The 22,313-nt window shown below is 39.1% G+C and overlaps 1 protein-coding gene across 1 annotated transcript in view; it reads right to left on the bottom strand.

Annotated features, from left to right (window-relative positions):
* Window positions 1-8,572: 8,572 nt before the first annotated feature.
* The window catches only part of LOC141492084 (neprilysin-like), a 72,822-nt gene continuing 59,081 nt past the window's right edge, over window positions 8,573-22,313 (bottom strand). The window contains exons 14-19 of the mRNA XM_074192714.1: window positions 21,269-21,388; window positions 18,700-18,833; window positions 18,522-18,587; window positions 17,024-17,119; window positions 16,615-16,691; window positions 8,573-10,139 (exon numbers count right to left, since the gene is read on the bottom strand). Of these exons, the coding sequence (XP_074048815.1) occupies window positions 10,040-10,139; window positions 16,615-16,691; window positions 17,024-17,119; window positions 18,522-18,587; window positions 18,700-18,833; window positions 21,269-21,388 (593 nt within the window). The 3' untranslated portion in view covers window positions 8,573-10,039. The remainder of the gene's footprint in view (window positions 10,140-16,614; window positions 16,692-17,023; window positions 17,120-18,521; window positions 18,588-18,699; window positions 18,834-21,268; window positions 21,389-22,313) is intronic.

The raw sequence follows: 22,313 nt of genomic DNA, 5'->3' as shown, positions 1-22,313 counted from the left end.
ATGGAGTCATTAGCTTCCTCCTGTTCAATTCTTATTTTAAAGGAATCTTTCTTTTATTGGCAAGGCAATAGGGGTTAAGTGACTTGCCCAAGTTCACACAGTAGGTAATCATTAAAGATCAGAATTCAAATTTGAATTCAGGCCCTCCTGACTCCAGGACCAGTATTCTATCCACTGCATCACCAAGCTGCCCCAGGAATCATTTTCTTTAAGAAGATTTTGTACCTCTTTTTCATTTGGTCAATTATGCTTTTTAAGGAGTTCGTTTCTTTAGTGAATTTTTGTGCTTATTTTAACCATTAGATCAATTCTCTCCTCAAACTATGACTGGTATAAAATCCAAGTGAGACTTCTAATAAGGGAATAATAATGAGAGTGACAAAGAAACCAGAGATCTACTGCATAGTAGATAAAAACATTGGATTTGGAGTCAAGTAGTCCTGAGTTCAAATCTGAGCTCACACTTGCCAACTTTGTGATCCTAGGTAACTTACTTCATCTATTGGCCTCATTCTTCAACTGTAAAATGGAGACAATAATACACCTACTTCTTTTTTTAAGTGATGATTTTGGATAATTTTGAAACATCCATTTATATATCTTTAGTAAGAATGAAACCTATGCATTTAATCTATTTATTGATATATACTTCTTAGGTTCCCACCTATTATATATCAGGAATGAGAATTTTTTAGATGGGGAGGAGAAGAGTAAAGAGAGGAGGCAAGGAGTCACCTGCAAATGGTGATATTTAGAACCCCAGAAAATGGAACTGAGAAATCGCAAAATCTTTTCTAAAGAACTATGTCCATGGAATCACTCCTTCATTCTTTTCCAGGCTCCTTTCACTCCTAACATTTGAGACATTTTTTTTTTTTTTGGTTTTTGCAAGTCACACAGATAGATAATCATTGGTTGTCAGAGGTCAAATTTGAGCTCAATTCCTCCTGACTCCAGGGACCACTTGAGACTTCTTTTGCCCTCCTGTCCTGCAAGCATTTGAACCCTAGAAACACCCTCTGACCTAGAGTCATCTCACCCTTGAGCCCCCTTTCTCAAGCTTTGTGCTTCTTCCTAGAATCTTGGTTTTAAGGATGTGTTAAGGTTAGCCACACTTCTCCATTCTGCCCCCATTAGGGTACCTTCTCCAAATTTAGCATTCTTTCCTGTAATGAATCAATAATGAATCAATAAATCAATGCCTAGTTGCTTTCCCCCTTTTAATCTTGAAGAGAGTGTAAGCTCCATGAAGGCAGGAACTGTATTTTTTTTTGATGATTGTATCCCTAATACCTAGCCCAAAGCATAGTTCCAACATCTTAGAAGCTGGCTGAGTTGAACTATGGTTGATCATTTAAAATCCTGCCGTTCCTTTTTAAAAAGAAATGACCAAAGAGTGAATATTTCCATAAAATGTGTTGTACACTGTTGTCCATAGCACAAGGGCTGGTGATGGTGTGGGCTTCCGAAATTACCAGCCATTAGCAGGTAATGAAGTTGTTGTGAATCCATATAAATATGTTCTAGTGAAATGTGATGAGATCGGGGCTAGAACTGGTATTTTGACATTGCTGGAACAACATTTACTATGGCTGAGTTCCTCAGGATGGTCAAACGGAAATTAAAATGCAAGTCAATATGCCTCAGATGTTTAAAGAGGCTGCAAATCCTCCAGGAGTGGGCTCGAGAGCTTTTCAGAAATCCATCCAACACCGGTGCCAAGAGCAAGAAATCAACAGGAAAGGTAACGTCTTCAGTGCAGTGAGCCGGCCACTCTCCTCTGGGAGAATCTCAATCGGCTGGTGAGACCCAGGTGCTCCAAGGTCAAGGTCACATTCCCACGTAGCCCACGAGTTGGCTTGGCCTTCCACAGGCAACGGCCACATCCTGAATCTCAGCCCCTGGCTGGCTCCTCACATACCTGTGGCTGACCTGGAGGAGGATGCAGACAGAGCTTTTCCTGCTCCTGGGGAGGGGGAGAGAACTCCCTCAAAGGCCAGACTCCAATCTTGCTGATGCAGTTCTGTGGTCTCTATTTAGAAGTGTCTCAAATGGATCCTGGCCAGACTTCACAGAGAGGGCTTAAGCACAATGTTAAGCATTGGCATCTTTGAAAAAGGCTGCCAAGCTCTGAACCAAATGAAAATATTTGGGCTTCTGAGGCCAAAATGGTCTTCATTCTCAAAGTAGGGAGCCCCAGGTACTAAACTCATACACCTACATATACACACACTGAAGAAATTTTGTACACATACACCTATCTATATCTATCTAGACCTAAATCTGACCATATCTAGCTCTAGATAGTTCTAGACCTAGATCTAGATATATGCACACACATATATGCATATGTTCATATATACTGTGATATATTTTATAAATACATGTGTATAGATATAGATATATAGATATACAGATATGTAGATATATTTAAGTATAGTGGGAATTTGGAAAGAGAAAAAAGGGAGAGAGACAGGCTACAGAGAGATAAGAAAGAGACCGAGGAACAAAGGAAGAGAGAGACAGTGAGGATACAGTCATGAATTATTAACGGAAAGTCCTCATTGGAAGCTCCCTCTGCTGATGAAATTATAGTTATAGTGCAAAAAGAAAATCTACACACATTCATAGAGAGAGAGGGTCCAAACATGCATAGTGGAAGCAGAAGTATTGGATAAAGGCTTCGCCTCTATCAGAAGGATCTGGGTTCAAATCTGTCTCTCATATAACTGTTTTTATGAGTCCTTTAGTCTCTCATTCCTCCCAAGAAACTCTCTAGGATTTTCAGTTCTGGAGAGCATACCCATAGTGGGGTGATCTGGCTCTCCCCCTTGGGAGTTTCCCAAACAGTGAATTCACGGGTTGAAGTAAAGATGGAACAATTTGATTTCCCCGGGGCAGAGAACTACTGCTTCAAAACCATCTCCACTGATGATGCACCCAACTGACTCATCTGGACTTGATGCTCATAGGGTGGGAGTTGCCTCTGGTGGAGGCGGGGGAGGAGAAATAGTAAATTAAGTGATTGGCCACATTCATATAGCTTGTAGGCTCTCTTGTGAGGCAAAGTTGGACCCAGGTCATTGTGATTCCAAGTCCAGACGTCTCACCCATCAGGGATGCTTGGAGTTAACGATGTCTGATAAACAGAACAAAACTATCATTAAGCATCTTAGTAAAGAGGAAGTTCAGAAACATAAAAATAAGTGAATCATAATTACTAGCTTTTCTATTCTTCCTTCACTGCCACGGTAGATAACCCATCATTATTTGTGGAATGATTTTCTGCCAGGCTTCCATTACAAAACCCAGAGGATTTGTTTTGTAAAACAATAATTTGGAAGAACAACATTTCAGCTATACCACTTAAAACAATGACAGTAAGTTCCCTTCCCCACAGCTTTAGAGCCATCTTGGTTTAAACCAAGGCTGGTACAGTGAAAAGAGGACTGGATTAGGATGGGGAAAATCTGGATTCCAATCTACCTTTGTCTATTTATCACCTTTTGTTTCCTTAAAAAGTCCCTTTGCTTCTCTGAGGTTTCATCTCCTATCAAAGGAGCAGCTAGGTGACCCAGTGGCCTTGGAGCCAGGACAGGAATGTGAATCCAGCCTCAGACACTTGCCTCTTACTAGCTGTGTGAGGCAAGTGACTTAGCCTTGACCATCTCCAGTTGTACTGATTCATATTTGATCACTGGGCCCTGATGGCTCCAGAGGAGAAAGTGAGGCACAGTGCCCCATCATTCAAATCCAATTCATGTACTTATCCATAGCATCACCTGCCTGATGTCATGGTCTTCTTCAAGAATGAAGAACAGGGAGCAGCTAGGTGGTGCAGTGGATAGAGCATCGACCCTGGAGTCAAGGAGTACCTGAGTTCAAATCTGACCTCAGACACTTAATAATTACCTAGCTGTGTGGCCTTGGGCAAGCCACTTAACCCCATTTGCCTTGCAAAAACCTAAAAAAAAAAAGAATGAAGGACAAACATCATTATCAAATGAAGAGGGTTGGACTAAAATCCTTATCATTTCTCTTGGCTCTAAATCTGTGGTGGAATGAACTGAAATGTTTTGAAATGTAAAGAACATATCAGCACAGGTCTGGTAAGATGGATCAGTCACATACCATCTAATGACCATCAGATAGTCAAAGACAAATACTCAAAGGGTTGCCTTGTCAGGTCTCTATTACCACTTGAAGCTCCTTGTATGGGTCAATTGACTTCCAAAAAACAATCAAAGCAGATGCTTTTTTTCATTGAGGGTAGAACATAGAAATTTTTTGTAAAAATACCAAAAATATTTTTATTTGATCTGAGATCTTATCATTGTGAGTCTTCCCTTCAACTACGCAGATTGCCACCCTTTCAAACCTGCCCATGCTGCATTACTCTTCTCAATAAATTTTCTGTTAAGAATTCAGCCATCAGGACAGTTAGTGTATAGAGCACCGGCCATGGAATCAGGAGTTTAAATCCAGCCTCAGACACTTGATACTCACTAACAATGTGACCTTGGGCAAGTCATTTAAGCCCATTGCCCCCCCCAAAAAAACAAACAAACTTCATCCATCCTCACTTTCCTGTGATACCCCAAGGATCCCAGCTAACAGGGGCTCTCTCCATTGCCTAGTCATTATTTTCTTCACATCAATAATCTCTCTTTGGTCAAGTATCCTTGGGTCGACAATGTTAAGTTCAAACCGCCTTCATAACTCCTTATCTGTATATAATGTGTGAGTAGCCCCTGGACTATTGTCTTCTCAGTGATTTCCACTCTCAGTTGTTGGGATGTTCTAGTGTTTCAAACCAAGAGTTGGAAAATTCATCCTTGACAGCATTTGAAGCCCATGTTTCAAACTATGGGCTCAAACCTTCTCCCTTTTCAAAGGCAACAGGACACATTTATTAAGAAACTTGATTTTGAAGACTTTGGGAGAGGAATGAGATTTTGGGGAGGGGAGTCTTTTCTCCTTTGCATTTTCCCAGAATGAGGCCATTTCAAGAGGGGAAAAGCCCTGAATAGGTAGGTCCAAAGAAACACTTTGAGTAATTGGAAAATGATTTTGTTTTTGGTATGGGAGCTTTTTGAATTTCGTTGAACATTAGGTCTGAAATTTCATTACTCCCCAGAAGTGAAAAGTTCATTTTGAAGTTAAGATTTATATAAGACAGGGGCGGCTAGGTGGCATAGTGGATAAAGCACTGGCCTTGGAGTCAGGAGTACCTGGGGTCAAATCCGGTCTCAGACACTTAATAATTACCTAGCTGTGTGGCCTTGGGCAAGCCACTTAACCCCATGTGCCTTGCAAAAAACAAAAACCTAAAAAAAAAAAAGAATTATATAAGACATCTGGATGGCATTTCACCATGTCTTTTTGGATCAAAATGTGCTCATAAAAGCAAAGGAAATGGTGCCTAATCTTCCTAGAGTCCCCTTAATCAGACCCACTGATGCCATTTTCCCCTCCCCCTTAACAGAACCTCAGCCTTAACCAGGCAGCAGAACCCAGATCTGTGTTCAAATTCTGCCTATTGTTCAATGGATGGAGACTTTGGGCAAGTTCATTCACCAAGTTGGGGCTCAGTTGAATTGATTCCATTTAGCTCTAAATTGATATTTCTTGCCACCAATGGACTATCCAATTGTAAGAATGGAGTCCAAGGCCTGGGATATGAACATGCTCAGGAATGTCTGCTTCACCTCTGCAGTCAACATTTTTTTGGTCATTAACTTTTGGAACAGGAAGGATCCTGAGTGGGAAGTCTTGGGGGAGGAAACTTCTCCAGCCCATTTGGTTGATTTTCATTTTTGAAAATGTTCCTATTGATATCTTTCATTTTTATGTTTCCCAAATTTCTTCCAGTATCCTTTCCCCTTTCCATCCCAGAAAACTATCCACTTTAATAAAAAATTTTTAGAGGAAAAAACCTCAAGTTAAAGATCATCAAAACTGATCAATACAACATTCCACAGCTGAGCATTTCCCACCTCTTCCAAAGGAGTAGAGGAAGCTGTCTCCTCATGGTTCTTCTTTGGAGCCAAGTTTGACTTTTGCAGTTTTGCAATAGCTTAAAGATGTTCTTCAACACCTACACTGGGATTGGGGATCTATAATCTTCCTTTCCCTTCCCTTCTAGCTTTTCTTTCCTTCCCTCTTTTCCCCTAAGTTCATAAAGTAGGTTGGGGAAGAGGGAAGAAAAGTAGGTCACTGAATTTTTATGAGCCTTAAAAGTCTTAAAAGTCTCAAGAGGTATGATTTTTTTATATTGCTTAATATGGTATCTATAATGAATTTAATAATGAAATTTTATATTTTTCAGAAATCATGTGAAATTCTGCATACTTTTCTGAGAAGTGAATCAGGAACCTGTTGTCTACTATTCCCAATCCCTGACCCAAGTTCAATAATGAGATACTTAGCCATTCCCACAGGACCCGAGGACACCTGTAGTGTATGGACGCAGGCAATGTAATCATTGTTTTGTCCTGAATGGTGGGCTTGCCCTGGGAAGACCACTCAAGCCCCCAAAATGCATGTGTATATTCTCAGCAGAACTTCAACAAGCAGAGCTCCTATCAGGAGAAATCTCATGATTTGCAAATTGGTTCCTTGCAAAGAAAATAATTTAATATACCACTATCTGATTTTCTCTCTCTCCTCTCTCTCTCCTCTCCCTCTCTCTCTCCCTCTCGCCCACTTTGTCATTCTCGGGTTAGAGATGGCTCAGTAAAAATTCAGTAAGCAAAAGATACTTGTTTTGCAAAGGAAGGATTAGCAGTTATTCCCTGCTTCCCCTTACCCCATCTCCCCCAATATTTCTCACCCTGGAAAAGAATCCTACTTCATCACTTCTAGAGGCTCTTGTTCTTTGCTATGCACTTCCAATGGCCATCGGTGTGATTCAATGTCAACTTTCAATGAATAGTAGATAGAGGGGAAGAGGATAACACTCAAGTAATCCAAATTCCTATTTATGTTGTATGACTGTAGAGAAGTCCTCATTTCACTTCTTCCCCGGCACCTATATAAAATGGATTTATAAAGTCTCAGAGAGGAAAAGACCCCCATGTCCAAAAATAAACTATCTCTTTTGGAGAGGCAAAGAATTGGACAGAGGGGATACACCCATCAACTGGCTGAACAAATTTGAATACCAGAGAACCACTGTTCTGTAGGAAACAATGAGTAGGCAAACTTCAGAAAAGCCTGGAAAGATTTGATTGAACTGATGCTGAGGGAAGGGAGCAGAACCAGGAGAACATTGTACACATTAACAGAAACACTGTGAGATGAACAACTATGATGGACTTAGCTCCTGATAGCTGTTCAATGACCAAAGACAGCTCGAAAACAAGGACAGAAAACTCCATCCATGTCCAGAAGCAAAACAAATAGTCTGATTACAAAGCAAAAGCAAACTATTTTCACTTTTTAAAACTTGTTTTATGTTTTTTTCTTTTTCTCATGTTTTTATTCCCTTTTAGTTCTGGTTCTTCTTTCAAATCATGACTAATAGGGAAATATTTTAAACAGGATTGTGCATGTATATAACCTATATCATGTCATAGGGAGGGAAAGAAGGAGACAGGTAGAAAAATGTGAAATTCAAAAGTTTATAAGAGATGAATGTTGGGGTGGCTAGGTGGCATAGTGGAATGTTGAAAACTATCTTTGCCTATAACTTTTTAGGTTTTTGCAAGGCAAATGGGGTTAAGTGGCTTACCCAAGGCCACAACAGCTAGGTAATTATTAAGTGTCTAAGGCCAGATTTGAACTCAGGTCCTCCTGACTCCAGGGCCAGTGCTCTATCCACTGTGCCACCTAGCTGCCCCTTATCTTTGCCTATAATTGAAAAAATAAAATAACATTAAAAAAAATCCCAGATTCATTGCAAGTGTTCATTAGTGTAGAATTTGTATAATTGGAACATTTTAGTGGTGAAATTATTTTAGACCTTCTTTCAGCCCACCCAAACAGATGGATCACTTTACTATCAGCTCTTTTCTTAAATCAAAGAACAAAGAAAAGATGCAAATAGCTGAGCATTGACTTCTTATCTATTGAACACTAGGTGCTTCTCATTCTGGAGCTTCCTCCCAATTAGCAACTTCAAAGCTAATATCAGAAAGAGTCTGTGATTTAAGACCTTCAAATATTTGCTGTCCAACTTCCTTTCCATCCAACTTCTCATTCATAAAAGACACCGTTGACAGTAGAAGTTTGGTGAGAATCAGCCTCACAAATTCTGTTTATTATAAAAACAACATTTTCATTAGGTGACATTGAAAGATAAAATAAACATAACATGGAAATCAGGGCCATATGCAGGAGGTTATTTCTTAATCATGAAATCCCAGAAATAGTTTTCCAGCCCATGGAAAAATGTAGGAGGGGAGACTGCTCCCTCAAGAACTTTCTGCTCATATCATTGGCTTCCTCTGCTAATTATCACCATTGGGTTAGTCAGCTTGCAATGGTTTTAATTAGTTTTCACATCATTTGACTGGCCTGTTGGCATGGGACTCAGAAGTCCTAAGATCCAAGCCTGGATTTCACTTTTCTGGGTTTTCAGTTTTCTCTTTTGGAACATGAAAGATTTGAATTCAATCAGCTTTCAAGCTGAGATTCTAATGCAGAATGATCATTCAATTAAGGTCTTGGGAACTGTCTTCTTCCTTTTTCCTTCCAGTGATACCCTCATCAATACCAGAGTCTACTGATGTTAGGAAATAGATAATGGGGAATCCTTAAGAACAGCATGTGCCTATTACTTTGGCACTGCTTAGGCGGGATCCAATGGAGGTCTAGACTTACCCCCCTAATGACCCAGGGGGATTCCATCCCCACATGGAATCGCAGAGAAGCAGGTTCGCCCATTGCAGTACTGATCAGAGGAACCTACTATTGATTTTTGAAAATCTGATTGCCCCTACAATACAGACATCAGTCAGGACTCCGGGAAACTTGTCAGAAAGAGAATCTTACACAAAAATTCTGGCTTAAAGCTTTTTTGTAAATATGAATTATCATTTAAAAAATTCACAAATTTAAATCTGTACAATACTTTACAGATGTTGGTTTGCCGGTGGTTCCTTAATGTAAAGAATGTTTCAAATCAACCTGAAATACCAATCCCCAATTGTGGATCAGAGATCATCACATCTAACTCTCTCTATATAGGTATATATAGATATAGCAGTTACTTTTTCCATACACATAGTTAATAATTAAATATAAAAATTATGATCTATACATTACTACAAATCTTTTAAAAAGAGCAGGTCTAGAGAGAACAAGAAATTGTTTAAAAAATTACAAGAGAGCTTGGGGATTCTCAGTATCTCTCAGTGGGGGATCAAAAAAGAGACCTTTTCGATAGTTTCCTTTCTTAATTGAATATGATTATGGCAAATTAGTTGCTTTGGAATAAAAAATAACAATTACAGAATAATGACTCCTTTTCAAAAATACTTCAATTTCCATATTCCCATTCTCCTAAGAATTCTTTGAAGGGGAGAGGGCATTGATGAAGCAGGAAGAAAAACTCAATACTTTACATTCATTCCAACTATTCCAACTATTGTGTCTGCATGAGAAGCTGTTATCCTGCCATATTCTTTGACATTTTCTTCCTCCCTTTGATTAAAAATACCCATCTACATTCATAGGTGATTAAGCCTGCTCCCAAGTGGGAATATACATTCTGTTGACCAAATGGAAAACAGACATTAACTGGAAAGCACTGTTCCAGAGAAAACCATTATGTACACAGTTGGGATTGGTTTAGTGGCTAGTAACCTGAGTCCTCTGCCTTCATTCTTTGATGAGCAGCTCCCACACAATTTTGGCTGCACAGTCATCTTCCTTAACTTGAAATTAAAATCTTGAAGCATCTCCCCCCTCAGTTTATTGCCCTCTTGTAATTACAGTGAGTTTGGTGCCCAGGTTTTTTTTTCCCCTCCCATAGAAAGTTCCAGATTTCAATTGTATAGTGAAGTCTGTCTTCAGCCTTCATTCATTCTTTCTAGAATCACCAGACCCGACACTTCTTTGATGGATTCATAAAATCATTCTTGCGGCATCTAAAGGCTTCTGAAAACTCTGGAGAGTTCTGCAAAGTTCCTATGATCCTTCAAAACAAAACACAAGTCATTGTTAGTGACATGACCAAACCCAACAAAATTTTGTGGGTATCGATGTCTTGGATGGAGTCTTCTTTAAAATACAAACAATCACATAGGATTGACTGATCTGATCTATCTTATCAAGACTAACAACCTTTATATAGAATATACTTCAATGGCCCAGTGGTTCAGAGATCTCTGATTCCATGATTATAGGCATGCTATTCATTAGTACAGATTACCACTCCTCCTCTGGAGGACCAATAGGATCAATCTTCTTTTGACAATCAACTTCTTTGACCTCATCAAGACAGATAATAGAATGAGCCTATACTAGAAACTTTGCAACTTGATAGGAATTTAAGCTTCCTTAGACTGTAGGTTCAAAACACAAGTTACTTTCAATGGTGTGTCCAATGGTGGTGTTGGATGGTGTCTTCTTTAAAATAGAAACACGCCACATAGGCTTGACTGGTCTATCCAGTCAAGAACCCCCTAAATTCAAGTATTTAAGCAAAACAAGATCCTTTATATAGAATATACCTCAATGCCCCCAGTGGTTCAGGGATCTCTGATTCCATGTTTATAAGCAGAATGCTGTTCTCTAGCACAGATTGCCATTTTCATGGTGTTGAGACAAAAAACAAAGAAGCAAATTCATCTCCTGATAGGACCAATCTTCTTTTGACAATGAACTTCTCTGACCTGGCTGAGGCAGATAATAGACTGAGCCTGTATTTGAAACCTGAGAGGACCTGACTCAAGTTGTGCTTCCTTGGGCCACCCCATGTCATGAGGAGGCTATCAGGGGATGACCATAGTGCAAGACTACAAAATTTCTGGTGTTGAAAATCTCAAAGGAACCCAAGTAGAGGCTAAGTAAATGTCAACAATAGTTATCATGGCATCTATGATCAGCCCAAAATGGATTTTACAAGTAAAATAGAGATTAAAAGAGATTGCTACATGGCACAGTGGGTACTGTCGAATCAAGAGTTCCAATATTACTAGCTTTGTAATCTTAAGGGATTACTCCTCATCTGTAAAATGAGGACAAGAATGACATCTACCTCACAGGGTTGCTGTGCTGATCAAATATAAACCTTAAGCTGCTATCTGATTGCTACATATATATTTCAACTTAGCCCAAATTTGTAGTAATAGTAAAATCAATAGTAAAATTCACTGAAGGACAAGTAGAAGATGTTTCAGGGAGATGTTTCTCTGAGCAAGTCTCAAAAAGCCAAGCGCAGAAACCCCCCAAACCTGGCAAAGCCAGCAGAGTCATATTAGGATGATCCTTTTTAAAAAAGTGATCTGACTTAAAGAGCTAGGAACTAAATTTTAAATAGATCTTTTATCACCTAAAAATTCTGATTTACTAAATTGCTAGAAACCCACTGATGGGGAAGATATCCTGAAGGAAAAACAAAGGTTTGTTTCCCCCAGTACCAGTCAGTTATATTGACTCAAGAATTATTTGGAGAAAAATGATAGTGATTAATGGTAATTAATTCATTAAAAACATTCCAGATTTTGGCAAATATTAGCATGATAATGACTATTTAAACCGATTTTACATAGTCAATAAAAATTCACTTCTGCAAAAAGACAATACTATAAAAGTAAGGGTTATCCCTTAGTAAATAAAGGGAGTATATTTAATCTTTTGAATTTTCTAAAATCTTCTTTTCCTGAGAAAGGAGAAAGATGGTCAAGAAGTTCAGGTGGGGATTTCAGGTTCCAATAGTCATTTGAGTCTGTGAGTTTGAGCCCTATTGTAGACAATAGAATCACTTTGAAGTTGGAACATCAGAAAACCACTAGCTCATTTATATCATATCATTGGGAGTGACCACTTAGGCCTTGATAGAGGTCATGAAAAGGATACTGAATTTTGTGTCATAAGATATGAGTTTAAATCCGGCCTCTAATGATAAACACAACCTGGGCAAGTCACTCAATCTCTAAGCCTCAGATGTTATTTCTGACTTTCCTGAGGTCCTCTCAAGTTGAGGACCTTGACTGGGACAGCTAGGTGGTGCAGTGGATAGAGCACTGGCCCTGGAGTCAGGAGGACCTGAATTTAAATCTGGCCTCTTAAAAATTACACTTAAAAATTACCTAAATGTGTGACCTTGGACAAGTCACTTAACCCCACGGCCTTGCAAAAAACCAAAAAGAGGAGCAATAGCTTTGGCTTTTTATTTTTGTTACTCTGCACTCATTTTGGGGCAATGACCTGCCTGCTGATGTTCATGGGAGCTATATGAATGAAACCCAACAGTCCTATATCCTACCTATGTGACCTTGGTCTAAGTCACTTCAAACCTTGGTCTTGGCTTCCTTCTCTATAAAATGAAGTATTGGTCTAGAAGGTCTCTTTCAGGGGATAAATCTGGGACCCTGTGATAAATTAACTAGTCATTGGTTGGGTCTGGCAAAATGGGTCAGCTCGATTTTCAGTCAGCTGCCAAACACATTTCTCCTTTAGTGTTGAAAATAATGGCAATTATAGCATAGACTTATAAAAATCTTCCATGTGGTTGAGAAATACTTTCCCATCAATCACCTTTGAAACATCAACTCAGTGTTCAAAAACTTTTTCTGGGTCTTGAAAACATGGTATTCTTTTTTAAAAAAAATAGGTAGAACCAGGAAGCAACCCATTTCCAAAACTAAATGGAACACCAACCTTTTGCCAAGGAAATCCTTTTACCCCTACAGAAAATAATGATTTCCTTGGCAAAAGGTTGACATTCCATTTACTCTTAAAAAAAATATAGAATACAATCCATTTTTGAAATGAAAGGGAAAAATTCACAGAGAGGAACATGTAGGGTCAGGTCCAAGGGAAATAACTTCCCAACTAAATAATAAAATGATACCTACAGAGTTTTTTTTTAAAAAAGAAAGGAGATTTTTTTAATAATACAAAATGTGTATATATCCAGTAACACCTCATTTGTCAGAAGTCTCTTAGCTGGCAACTTCAACCATTTGGAACCTATCCAAAATGAGGAAGCAAGGAAACAACACAAAGGCCTTTGAGCTGTCACCAGAAATCTTACAAAGGCCATGTTTTTGGGTTCATGCATTTTACACAGAGACCTGTTCCCTCATTCAGGGCCTATTTTCCCTTATTTTACCCATGATTCTAACAGATTGGATTTTCTGTTTTCCTAGATGGTGGTGACCTAGAACCAGGAATTTAAGAGTCTGGTACAGTGAAAAATGGTAGCCTATGGATATCATCCATCAAACAATAAGGCAGAAAAATAATAAAATGAACATTAAGAATTAAAACTAGACACAGAACTCTCAAGTCATATAATATGGGGAAGACATATGCTCCTTCCTCCATTGCCTCCTTATTACCTCCAGGATCAGATATTTTGTTTGACTTCTTTAAAAGTCAGCTTCAAATTCTGGCCCCTTCCTACTCACTTTCAAGACTCTTTCAAGTCCTCATTCTCCCTGTACCCTCAAAACCAGGGACACTGACCTTCCTTGCACAGATGCCACTCATCTCTCAAACAGAAGACTTTTCACTATCAATCGCCCAATCATGGAACCCTTTCTCTCTTTCTCTCAAGCTCCTGATTTCTTTTTAAGATGAAACTTAAATTTCACCTTCAAAAAGCCTATTCTTGATGACTTTTCTTCTCTCCTCTACCAGTGCTTTCCAGTTGAGATTATTAAATTTATAATAACTATGATAAATAATTATATTTCCAAATAAATGCATTATAATAGATATAGTATGATTATATATTGTAATATATGTAAATATATATTATAATGTATATTTATACATATATATACTTATTAAATGAATGTCTTCTAACTTCAGTTGTTTTCCCATTATCCCCACTAATTCCATATTGTATGCAGTCGGCAATGTTTGTTGACGTTCCATACTACAGTCATTGATAAACATTGATTCTCAGTCTAAGTGTAAATCCATCTAATAAATTCTGTCTCATATCACAGGGAAGTGTGTATTCTATCACAAATGACCTAGATAAAGCAATTTTCTTGCTTGTTGAGAAAAGGTCTATTTGTCAAAAGAAAAAGTAATATTTACTATTACTAAAAATATTTACTGTTACTCCTTGCTTGACATTGATAGGGATATAAGGATGTAATTATCCTGTATTTTTCAGGAAGATAAATTAAAAATCCATAATGGTGAGTGATAGATGGTAGGAATAAACCTAATAATCCAATAGATAGATGGTAGGAATAAACAGGCTGCAGAACATGACCACCTGCACTGACCTGTACTATCATGGCACAACTGTATTGACCTTATACGGAATTATTTTCCATATTTATTTATCAGAATTTATTTCCTGAGATTTTTCTCATCTCCTAGCATGAACTTCCCATTTACAATTTTAGCCAATGTGACCCAGCTCATCCTGTCTCTGATTTCTTCAAAATCTACTCTCCCCAAAATGTACCTTCATGTTGAATTATCACTAACTTTCAAACCTTTTGTCAAAAGAGTCAACTCTTCATCTCAGGGTTCCGATCATTTCTACCTCGAGCAACCAGTCCTTACTATGTGTTCTTAAGAAATAGTTCCAGAATGGAAGGTACTTTCTTCTACCATTTTTCAAAGAAATTCAGGAAATACACAATTGCATTTCTTTTTTGGCAGAGAGAACACAGTATCTGCCAGGAGAACTGAAGATCCCCCAAACTTTTAATGGTCTCTTTGTTCCATTGATGTGATCTTTTTACTGAAACCCTCATCTATATCTTCCCTCTGACCAAGTGCCAAACCAGTTTCTGCTTCACCCTCCATTACTCTTCACCCAAATATTGACTACCATGCTTGTATTCATGATTTGCTTTTTGGGTTTCTTCACATCAGTATATCTTTGTAAATATTCAATACTATTCCAACATTATATTTAATGATCTTCTTTCTTTTATTTGAGATATCCCTTTCATAAGACATAGCTCTATTATACATTTTATCCCACGAAGACTCAATAGGCCCCTATTCTTTACTCAACGAGGAAAAAAAGAAGCCCTTGGAAAACTATTCATCTCTATTGGTATTAACTGAACCACTAAGAAATTGCTAGTTGCCATTGAAGACTAACCCTGATATCTCAAGAAAGGAACAATAAGTCTTGGTTGAGTAAGCTTTGAAAGAGATATTTTCAGGTCATTGTAGGACAATGTAAAAAAAATAAAAGGCCCTAGAAAGCTTTCTTCTATTTATTAATGTGCTCATTTGTTCTGAACAAAACTGCCCACAATTCCTTCCATATAATGTATTCTTCTTTATCTGTTTCATGCTCTTTTGCCAGGGTTTCTCCATGATATAACTTCTCTTCAGGAGTTACTGAGGAGATAATCCATGTATTAGAGTTTTATGTTAGCCCATGGAAGGAAAGCCATTCTCTCTCTCTCTCTCTCTCTCTCTCTCTCTCTCTCTCTCTCTCTCTCTCTCTCTAATTCCTTTTTAGAATCTACCTAAAATACTGCTTTTACAGAGCACTAAGACCAAATTGTGAGATTTCCTGCTATGCAAATGATCATAAGAGATGCATTGGCAAAAAGCTTGATCTTAGAGCAAACATGATCTGAGTTTAAGCCTGTCTCCGGCACATAATGCTAAGAAAACCTGGAAAAGTGAATGAAGGTTTTAGTATCTCTTGTCATGTTAATGACAAATAAATGGTTGGTGTCTATTTGTGAGTTGCTACACTGGAGGTTTTCCATGTAAAATGCCAGACTTTTGCACCATCCTCAAATCAAAGTGTTAAATGTTAGGGTTTTCCAGCTATAGAAGATAAGATGAAATGAACACCATAGTCTTTTGTTCTCTTAGAGCTATAAGCTATTGGTAATGGAAAAAGACATTTAGTCCAACTTCCCACTTGCTAATGATGGCAGGCATTCAACCACTTAAGGTCCTCCAGGTGGAATGGGGAGCCAGACTGTGCAGTGGCTTTTTCTGTCATAGTATATAGTTATTGGGCTCCTTCCCTCATACTCAAAGGGAATTTGTATTTTTCACATCCAGTGGATCTTAGTTGACCTACATAAGCTTCTCACTATGCCTTCTCCTAGCTCTATCAGTCTTTTGAATGGTGCATCTTTGTTATCAGAATTAAAGTGCATTTCTTAGTCTCTGTATGGATCTTCATGAAGACCAAGACTTGAATGCAATGAAGACACCTTTGGCTCATTCAGATGCATCTTTTGTTACTTGTGAAATATTACTCCACTAGTTTTACATTTGATTCTAAGAGTACTGAACTAACTTCATACTTAATATAAAGTTTTAGATGGGATGGGATTGGCTAATGTAGAAAATGGTTTGTTTGGAGCATTGGGTAATTATGGGTTTCCTAACAGAAGCAATGAAACTTGAAACAATAAAAGGGCCATGATAATTGCCAATCACTGGACCATTAATGACCACTGTTTGGGTCTGGCCATGGTACTCAATGCCTACCTGAAATTGCCTGGACTGTGAACATCGGTTTTGATGGAGTTGACTGCGTATTCTGGCCTGTATGTACCACACCATACCTATGAATGCAAATGGAAGGAATATAGCATTAAAAAAAAGCAGAATCCTTTTAGCAGATTTAGCCATTATTTTTAGGGTTGTTTCCAGGTAGACATGTAGGTGAGAAACCTATCCAGCATCCCTGAAACAATTCTATATTCTAGGAGCAAATGACATGGAGGAACTTTCGAGGGACTATCCAACGTTAACCCCATGGGATTGGCAGCTTCTGACTTGGAAGGGTAGCCAAATGAGAAATGGTCCCCTTGGATGAGGCCTGGCATCTGACTCATTAGGAAATCACAATTGCAAAGATTTTCCTATTTGTCCACCAAGAATCTGTACACCATACCTGAGCAAAGTTCAAGAAGAACAGCTGATTGTGGTCAAGGTCAAGGCCGGGAAGCAGCTTCTCTTTCCCATTCTTTTTCACAAAATTCTGATATGCCTAGGCAATGAGATGACAGAACATGTTCTCAACTCTTACAGATAACTACAATGCTAAAAGCTCTAACTTTTATAGTGTTTTAAATTTGACAAACTAGTTTACATTCAAAAGCTCGGTGAGGGTTTAAACTAATAAAGCTCTCACAGGTCTCAAGTCTTAACCTATGACCTCACTAATTTTTTTTAAAGATTGAACCTCTCTATCTAGACTGGAAGTACAGGGGCCATGATTCTACTGGCTGGTTCCTGGGGGTCCCTGCTCCTGGGGTTTTCTATTTGATGTTAAATGGACAACAGACACCCAATGAGCATGGCCCACTGCAGCCCCAAATCTCCAAGGTGAAGCAACCTGCAGGACTCAGTCTCCTGTTGAGTAGGATAACTGTTGAGGGCTATGCACAGAGAGCCCTGAATGGTGTGGAAGGACTGGGGATTGGGAAGACCTGAGTTCAAATCACACTACCTATGTGTCCCTGGATAAATCTATCATTCTCCAAGAAGAGACATCAGGGAGGAGAGGCCATGAGAAGCCCATGAATTGGATTTGAGGAAAGAGACCTGTGCTAAGTCCCTAGCCTCATTTTTTCTTATAGATCTGGATCCAGTGGTCAGATATAACTCAGGACTGGAGATGGCCTTGGAGGTGAGGCAGCTGGGGTGAAGGGACTAGTCCAAGGTCACACAGTAAGAGTTAAGTGTCTGAGGTCAAATTTGAACTCAGTTCCCTCCTGACTTACAGGCTTGGTATCACTCGCTCAATTGTGAGGTCAGATTTGTGCTCAGATTTTCCTAAATCCAGGTCTAGAACTCTATCTGCTGAGTCACCTACCTGAATCTAATAGTCTTGAAATATTAGCTTAGACATGAAATGACTTGTGTGGGGGCTCCTAGCCAGGTTGGGTCTGTCTCTAAAAGATGATACACTCTGTCTCTCCTTTTTGAAAAAAAAAAACTGACTCATTTGTAAAGAAGACTTAAAATTCTTTCTGACAGCCTGAAATATAGAGAATTTTCAAGAATGAAAGAAATGAAATCAAAACGAAATTTCTCTTTAAGAGTTGATTAGGGAGCAACTAGATGATGCAGTGGATAGAACACCAGTACTGGAGTCAGTAGGACCTGAATTCAAATCCAGCCTCAGACACTTTATAATGACCTAGCTGTGTGACCTTGGGGAAGTCATTTAACCCCATTGCCTTGCAAAAAACAAATAAAAAAAACATTAGAAGTCATTGCATTGAAATGTATCCTTCACATATTTCAAGTTTGAAGAGAATTATTCACATAAGTATGAATTTTCACTTAAAGATCAGTTTTTCAAAATGAAAAAAACTGGTCAATTTTTTCTGTCTCAGAATTTTGTTCTAAATTACTAAAAGAGGAAGATAACGAATGCTGCTTACCCTGTATGCTTGCCCAATACCTCCATTGTCAGCAATGTTTTCACCCAAAGTGTTGAGTCCATTGAGCTGTCAAAAAAAATACACACTCCCTGAAATATTTCATGATAAAGAAAAGCAGAAAAATAATGAGAGCTTTAACAAGTGAAGAGAAATTAGTAGGAAGGCGCTGATGACCTACATGTTGGCCGCCTGCTAAGTCCCACGAGAAGTTTCCATACTGGTACACCATACACTGAGACTGTTCTTTGAAATTTTTGGCAGATTCTTGAGTCCACCAATCAACAAGATCTCCATCCTTGTTGAAATTTCTACCTGGAGAGGGAGAAAGAGGGTGATTACAATACTGTTTCCAAGAAATTAGCTTTTATAAGAAGATGACTGAGGAAACCCCAAAAGAAATAGAATTGGAGAAGATTAAAATTTTTTCTCTATCCATAATTGAAAAAATTTTATGTTTTATGTCTCTTTTTTCAATGATCCATCTCTGTTTTGGCTCATTATTTCTCATCTTCAATCCTGAATGCTTCTCATTTCTCCCTGGTCACGTCCAACCTCCTGATAATTATACACTGATAATTATTGAGAACAAATCTAATCTTAATCTGTCCTCCTAGTCCTTTGGGAATCAAGAACAAAGTTCCAACCCATCTTTTCTCACTGATGGTGCATTTACTCCTCTATATATTTCAGATCCAGTCCAAACAAAGGACAAAGGTGAAGAAACTGGATCTGAAATATGTACAGGGATTGGCAAACTCCCCTCTCTCTGCTATAACCAGTACTCAGGTGCCACCCTAGGACTGACCTTCCCAGCCCTCTTCCCCCTCTACCCCACCCCACACCTTCCCACCCCAATTATTGCCATTCTTTGCTTTTGGTAATTATTTCAATCTGTACTTAAATTCTTCAGTAATGCAGATTGGCACACAACTTGATTTTGTAGAGTTGCCTAGAGCATAGGTGACTTGTCTGAGGTCAAACATCCACTATGCATCAGAGGTGAGAATAGAACCCAGGTCTTCTGGGCTTTCACACCAGCTACATGAATAGAAGCTAGGAAGCCAACCCATTGAAACTAGACTGCAAAGCAATTTAGTAGGAAGGTGCTGATGACATACACATAGAATGTAAACTTCCAAAGGGCAAGCATGTTTTCAGAAACCAGGCAAGTCTTTATCTGCACTGGCACATGAATAGGGACTTTTAATGAATTACTGCTGCACTGAACGGAAATATTCCCTGATTGAAGCAACTGGTTCTTAGTTGAATGAGCCAGATTTTTTGCCTTTGTTAAAAAGGTGAATCAAGACTTGACTTGATACCTCAAGACTCTGAAAGATCCAAATCTTTGTTCATGTTTTCCATTCTAATAAAAAAAAAATTCTGTAGGATCCAGAGAGACTTGATGCTTGTACTGCAAACTGGGATTTGTATCCACTTCAAGAATTTCCCCATGCCATTAGCTTCTTCTTCCTTATTCTCTTAAGGCCCTACCTTTCTCCTATATTTTGAGACTTGATTTTCAATTGCTGCTTACTTGCCTTGCATATAAAATTCTCACTTGCCTAAATTAGGTTGTAAATTCTTTAATGATGCTTCTCAAGAATAATGCCACATGGTCCTTAGAAAGATGCCACGTTCATGGTAGACCTTCAATAAATACTTGTTGAAACCACTCCCTGTCTTCTTCCCTCCTCTTCCCTTCCTATCCCTTTACATGTGAGTCCTGGCTCCTTACTGTCTTCTTTCTTGGTGAACTGGCTCTGTCTCACCTTAGGTTAACTTCCAAATTCACATCTACCACTCAGACCCCTCAGCTGAGCTCAGGGACCACCTGCTTTCTCAAGACCATTCCTAAGCCCACTTGGGTCCCCATTTCCTTAAAATGAGTTAAACTCTTGCAGCTCTGAATAGAGAAAACCCAACACATTAGCTGAATCCACCATTTGAACACTATGGTTATTGGATGTTGCGTTGATATCCTCATGGATTTCATATTCTATTGCATTCCATCTCATCCCAGCCATTGTTTAATCAAAACCACATTCCCTGCCCTCGAGGAGTTTACTTTCTACTTGCGGAATCAACTAAATGCAAAATAATTGAATGAACAAATGGTTAAATGATGATATGTAGGACACACCTGAGTTGAGACTTCTAGGAACAAGGAATCCTAAGAGATGGAAATGGGGATAAAGAGCATTCTAAGCTCAGTAACAGAAGCCTCACCAAAGTCAGAAGATTAGGGTGAGGAAGAGCCAAAAAGGCCAGGGGTCCTGGACCAAAGAGTACTTGGGGGGAGGGAGTGATTCTTATTTCACAGAATAAAAACAACCTGGAACTCAGAAATGAGCCAGACTACAAAGGGCTCTAAATACTTAACAGCTGACTTAGGCAACAGGGAGCCACTGGAGTTTATTGAGAACGGGGCTGACAAAGTCAGGTCTATCCTATAGAAATATCAATTGTATGTATGGAGGCCAGACTGCAGAGGATAGACATGGAGAGAGGGAGACCAATTTAGAGGCTGTTGAAGTGGTCAAAGTGAGAGGCTAAGAGGACCTAAGCTGGTGGGGTGCCTGTACAGATGAGAGAGAAGAGGAAAGATGGCAGAGATGTGTGCGTGTGCATGTGGAAGTGACAAGTCCTGGAAAATGACTGAATACGGAAGGTGGAGAGGGAAGAAAATGCTGCCAATTTTCCTATTTACTTTCAGGGAAAAGTGAACATAATAATGATGGTCTCACCATTGTCATCAAAGCCATGGGTAATTTCATGTCCTATAACCATGCCGATGCCGCCAAAATTCAAGGAACTGGGCTGCTTTGCACTGAAGAATGGAGGCTGCAGGATGCCCGCTGGGAAAACTATAAAGATAGAAGGCAGGTGTTCAAATCTTGCATTATTCCATAAACCACACATTGAAGGTAGTGACTCTTTGCTTGCTATGTTATTTTTCCAGAAGCCCCAAACCAACTAGATACTCTACTCCACAATCAATAGGAAGAGTACTGTGTCAGTCACGGGACTTGAATCCCAACTCTGTTATTCATTACCGCGCAACCTTGGACAAATCTCTTGCTCTTTCTGAACATCAATTCTTTTGACTATAAAATAAGATGAATGGGCTAAATGACATGAGATCCCTTTCAGTTCAACAATCTGAGATGCCATGTCCTTAATGTTCAAATGTTGGCCCAAGTGTCTAACCAAGGAGTCCAAGTTCCTGTCCCCTGCAGAGTTCAGTGAGGAGGAAAAGCAGGCAAAGCTACACTTACCCCCTTTTTGTTCTATTGGAATGAATGTATACTTGCCCCAGAGATTTTAAGAAGATAAGGAAGATAAGCAATCCAAAGTTGCTGTATCTGGCCCCAAAATGAAAGGTCAAATCCAAGGTCAGGCTTAGTCCTGGGTAGTACACCAAACAGGATGCCTCAAGCTCGTGTTGGTCTGATCACAGTCCCTTTTCACAAACTTTCCTCCTTGATGACTGGGTCTCTTACTTTGCAGCCCAGTTTCAATGGGTTGGCTTCCTAGCTTCTATTTATGTAGCTGATGTGAAAGCCAAGAAGACCTGGGTTCTATTCTCACTTCTGATGCATAGTGTCTGTTTGACCCCAGCCTGATGCCAGGCAAGTCACCTATGCTCTAAGCAATTCTCCACAATCAAGTTGTGTGCCAGTCTGCATTACTGGAGACATTCCTCATCAAGAACTCCCCTACAAAGAAACCTAGGCCCTTCCTTCTACATGATGACTAACTTGATAGCTTCCAAGCTTCTTGAGAGTAGAG

Source organism: Macrotis lagotis, chromosome 6 (assembly GCF_037893015.1).
Source record: "Macrotis lagotis isolate mMagLag1 chromosome 6, bilby.v1.9.chrom.fasta, whole genome shotgun sequence".
Classification (NCBI taxonomy): domain Eukaryota; kingdom Metazoa; phylum Chordata; class Mammalia; order Peramelemorphia; family Peramelidae; genus Macrotis; species Macrotis lagotis.
The sequence above is the reverse complement of the archived record's forward strand: the minus strand, read 5'-3'. Positions and strand labels throughout refer to the sequence as shown.